Source organism: Schistocerca nitens, chromosome 3 (assembly GCF_023898315.1).
Source record: "Schistocerca nitens isolate TAMUIC-IGC-003100 chromosome 3, iqSchNite1.1, whole genome shotgun sequence".
NCBI classification, from domain to species: domain Eukaryota; kingdom Metazoa; phylum Arthropoda; class Insecta; order Orthoptera; family Acrididae; genus Schistocerca; species Schistocerca nitens.
This window is the reverse complement of record NC_064616.1, coordinates 72,675,242-72,679,627: the sequence shown is the minus strand read 5'-3', so window position 1 is coordinate 72,679,627 and position 4,386 is coordinate 72,675,242. Positions and strand designations below refer to the sequence as shown.

General features: G+C 49.7%; 1 protein-coding gene across 1 annotated transcript; it reads right to left on the bottom strand.

Moving 5' to 3' along the window:
- Positions 1 to 3,438: 3,438 nt before the first annotated feature.
- LOC126249080 (vitelline membrane protein 15a-2-like) lies at positions 3,439 to 3,804 on the bottom strand. The gene has a single exon (XM_049950731.1). The coding sequence runs from the start codon at positions 3,802 to 3,804 to the stop codon at positions 3,439 to 3,441; it is 366 nt and encodes a 121-aa protein (XP_049806688.1).
- Positions 3,805 to 4,386: the final 582 nt, after the last annotated feature.

Genomic DNA, 4,386 nt, shown 5'->3' with positions numbered 1-4,386 from the left:
GCGAAAAAAGTGGTACAACTAAAACATTCATATTTCTTTACGTACTACACGAATATGTAATAAAAATAGGGGTTCCTATTTTTAAAAACGCAGCTGATATCCGTTTGCCCTATTGCAGCGCAATCTAGCGGGCCAACCATAGCGCCATATGGTTTCCCCCTTCAAGCTAGACGAGTTTCGTTCTTTGTGGTTTTTTCGTTTGATCCTTATTTCGTGAGATATTTGGCCCGGTCACTATCAATGGAGCACCCTGTATACGCTAATTTTTCCCTCTATCAATATTCGAATAATCCTGGATATATTGATACGAAGTACCCTCCTACATACATCGCACAGCAGCTTGCGAAGTTGACAGAGCGATTCAAAGTATCGCGCACAACCTGACGGAGCTGATAGAGGAGTCGAAGTGTAACAGCTTTCTAACAGGTACTTAGGTCTCTGAAGTAACCCTGAGCCAGGGAAAGCTTTGGAATGTCGGGAAAAACAAGGACGATTAATGCAAAGTCTTCACTGAACAAGGTCTTGCAGAACCTGTACAGGATTTAACTGTTAACATAGGACGTCAGATGCAGATGACACTGGACGGAGCACCTGTACACTTTTACACATGACGTATTCAATGCCAAATATGACAGACATTGGATCGGAAGGGGAGTCTAACTGCATGGGCAGCTTGCTCTCTTGACGTGACGCCTCTTTTTTGTGGGGGCGTTTCAAAAGCCTCGTGTACGTGACACCAATTCCCCACGAAGAAATAGTACCTACCATGACAGACCAACTCGCAGCGCCTGATGAGTTTCGCTCCGTCCCTGGTGTATTTGGTGTACCAGAGATTTCTACAAAGATGTTATCTGCAATTTACGACGTTGTTGAGAGAACAGTACATCATGTTTCCTGTACTTGAGGCACGTGTGCAAGAATTGTCCATGTTGCTCCTGAAATCTAAAACTTTCTCAAAGTTGTTGTGTTTGGACTGCACTATAGGTTTCTTCAGTTTGTGACCAACCTTTCAAATCACCCTGAATATGTACGAGGGGATATCAAAAAGTAAGTTAAAAATTACGATGGCAAGCCAAGTAACTTATATTGAATGATGTACTGCATTTTAAAGTGACACAAATAAATGACACTATTTTTCAACACTCTCACACACTCCCTGTAAACAACGGTCGCAACATTCTATCAATCGTTCAGTTCCTCGATGATAGAAATACGCTCCTACCTCACGGAGCTATTTGAGGACCACTGTGCGAACGTCCTCATCGTTGGAAACCCCTTTACCCCCCAGATGTTCGTCCTCAATCGTCTGGACATTGTGCTTTGTGATCAATGTCGATGTCGATGGTCTCCTTTCCCAGTCAACATCACCCAAGTCTGTGCGGTCCTGGTCGAATTGTTGGCACCATTTAATAACGGCTGGAGACGGCATTACATTTGATTAATATACTGACAAAATTTCAGGACGAATTTGTGTGCAATTCAGACGTTTTGCCCACAGGAATCGTACTGTACCGCGAGTTCGTTTCCAATTGCCGCATCATTTCCCTCGAACACTGTAGTGCAGCTGTTACCTGTACTGTAGCAGAACTGTGTCTGCAGGAAACCTAGAATATGTACACCCTTCTGACAATGTGCCACTCTTATTGCGCAGTGCTCTTAGCGTTGGACGACGTACCCTGCCGGAAACAAAAATAATACATCCTTTTAGAGGTTATCATTTCACTCAAGATTCGTTGTTGCGACAGCGCATATGAAGTGTATCAAATGGTATCAAATAATTACATTTACTGATGAATAGCACAAGCGGTTCTGAGCTAGCAGGTATCGACCCATGCTGAAACACTGGTGTTAGTACGTGTTGTAGCCTCCGCGGGGGGCGGTGCAGGTGCTGACTCTCGCAACCAGTCGATGGCGGATACTATCCTGGGATACGTTATGGCACGCGTGCTCCAGCTGTTGACGTAGTTCTGTGAAAGTTGTCGTTCGATGAGTGGCACGAGTCACTTCTCGTCCCAACAAATCCCACACCCGCTCGATTCGAGAGAAGTCCGAAGATAGTCCTGACGAGGGAAGTTCCTGTACGTCTTGCAGAGCGTGTCGAGTTTCCCGGACAATGTGTGGGCAAACATTATATTGTTGGAGCAACACATCACCTTCCTATTGCAAGAACGGCAAAGAAATGGTGTAAAAATATTCTGCGCGTACCGAGCACTGGTTAGCGTCCCTTCCAGAAACACCAAAGGTGAACGAGAGCTGTAGCTTCTCGCACCCCAGACCATAAGGGGGGCAGTGCGTCTCGGACGAATGCTCTCTACAAGACGGCACTCACCTGGTCTACGTCGTACGTGTTGACGACCGACACTCGCGTGCAGCGGAATCTGCTTCCATCGCTGAAGAACACGGCGCGCCAGTGCATCTACCGAGTGATCTGACGGTACAAGTCGAGCTGTGCACTTCATTGCTGCGGCACGAGTGGAGTGCATACCCGTAGTTTCAATGCTTATAAGCGTTTCGCAACAGTTCACTTTGACACGTCTGGGCTCGCAAGGCCTCTTACCTGTGCTGTGGTAGCTGTACCGTCTGCCACAGCTGTCCTTACAATACGACGATCCTGGTGCGTGTCTGTGCTGCGTGGACATCCAGAACCTCGTGTACGAGGGTGAGATCGCGCGGCTCCTCCCGTCGGAGGTTCGAGTCCTCCCTCGGGCACGGGTGTGTGTGTCGTCCTTAGTGTAAGTTAGATTAAGTAGTGCGTAAGCCTAGGGACCAATGACCTCAGCAGTTTGGTCCCACAGTCCTTACCACAAATTTCCATTACGGGTGTGAGAATGTTCACGTGACCACTGATACCAGCATCGTTTTACAACTGACACAGTACGTCCAACTTGTGTGGCAGTTCTCCGCCACTAGGAAGGCAACAATTTGACCCGTTTTAAACTCGCTCGGATGGCTGAAGAGAGCACGGGTTCGTCTCCGTGGCGTGGTTTGCCCACTTGCTTCAAACGTGTGCACCGCATTAGCCTTCTGGCTGTAAGCATTCCCTGTTAAAGGGTAGACACAGACGGCACTCTGATAGCTATACCGTCATCCTATCTGTCGGCGGACGACGTTTATACCGTTACGGTACATGTACTATCTCCCAAGTGGCATATGCCGTCATCGGATCGAGATCGACATCGTATTACCAGAAGTAATAATTTTTTCCGGGCATTGTATGTAATTTAATTTCTGAAGAGCGTGCGTCAATGTCGATCTGAGATGCTGTGTGGGATCGATAGCTGTGCTGATGGGAGACGCATATTCGACTGCTACCGACACCCGTCTCCGCGCATCCGCGAAGAAGTGAGCACTTAACTAAGTGATTCGTTTCACGATTACACCCTTTATGAAAATTTCCGTGTTAATGAAACGGGGCGAGTCGCGGCGCGGGCGGCCGATTCAGAGGAGCACGCGTCCTCGGAAGTGGCGCTGCAGAACGCGCATCGCGGAGGCCGCGCTGTAATGAGGTGGACGTTCGTCGCGTTTTAATTGTGGCGCCGCGGTGCGCTGCCGTGAGGACACTCGCCTTTGCCCTCCGCTCTGCGCCGCCCGGACTCGCAGCCCGTAATTGGGCGAAGCTGGCGAAACCGAGGCGACGTCAATAATTGGAGGATGCCGCGGCGCTATTACCATATCGAGTGGCGGCGGCGGCGTGCGGGAATGCGCCGGCGGCGGCGGCGGCGGCGGCGGCGGCGGCCCCGTCACGGCGCCCAGCGGCGCGGACTCAAAAGGGCAGCACGGCACAATGGCCGCGCCCGCGGTCATTACACCTAACGATACGCCGCGCCAGAGAGGGCTCCGCGACCCGCCCGCCGCTCACTATCACATTTCTGCCTGACGAGTCCGAGTCCACTGCTCGCCGCAGGTCTACATCAGTCCGTACGCCTTCGTGCCCGGTATTACATTACCTTTCCGATGCCACGTACGACTGGCCGCCACCCTTTACTCTGCTCTAGACGGAGTGTGCCTTAAGGACACTAGGCACTACGGAATTGTGGAAAAATCGAATTATTTTTATTACTTTATTAAATTATATTGTCTTTCCTGATTACACTGATATACATAGTGACGAGCCAAAACATTATGACCACTGCCCACCGCAACGTTAGATGCCGACTGGTGGCTTTGCGGGCACGTGACGCTCTAACAGTAGTTTGTCACCAGAGAAGACACGAACAGGGAATCCCCCTAGCGAAGATAAGGGCTGCAAATGGGGAAATCCATTGAGATAAACGACTCCGACAAAGGGCAGATTATTTTTACGCAGAGCCTGTGAACGAGTATCTCGAAAACGACGAAGCTAGTCGAATGTTCACGTGCTACTATCGTGAGCATCTACGGAAAGAG

Bases quoted from the DNA above. Each gene is read 5' to 3' on its own strand.
- LOC126249080 (XM_049950731.1), bottom strand. From the start codon at position 3,804: ATGACCGCGGGCGCGGCCATTGTGCCGTGCTGCCCTTTTGAGTCCGCG.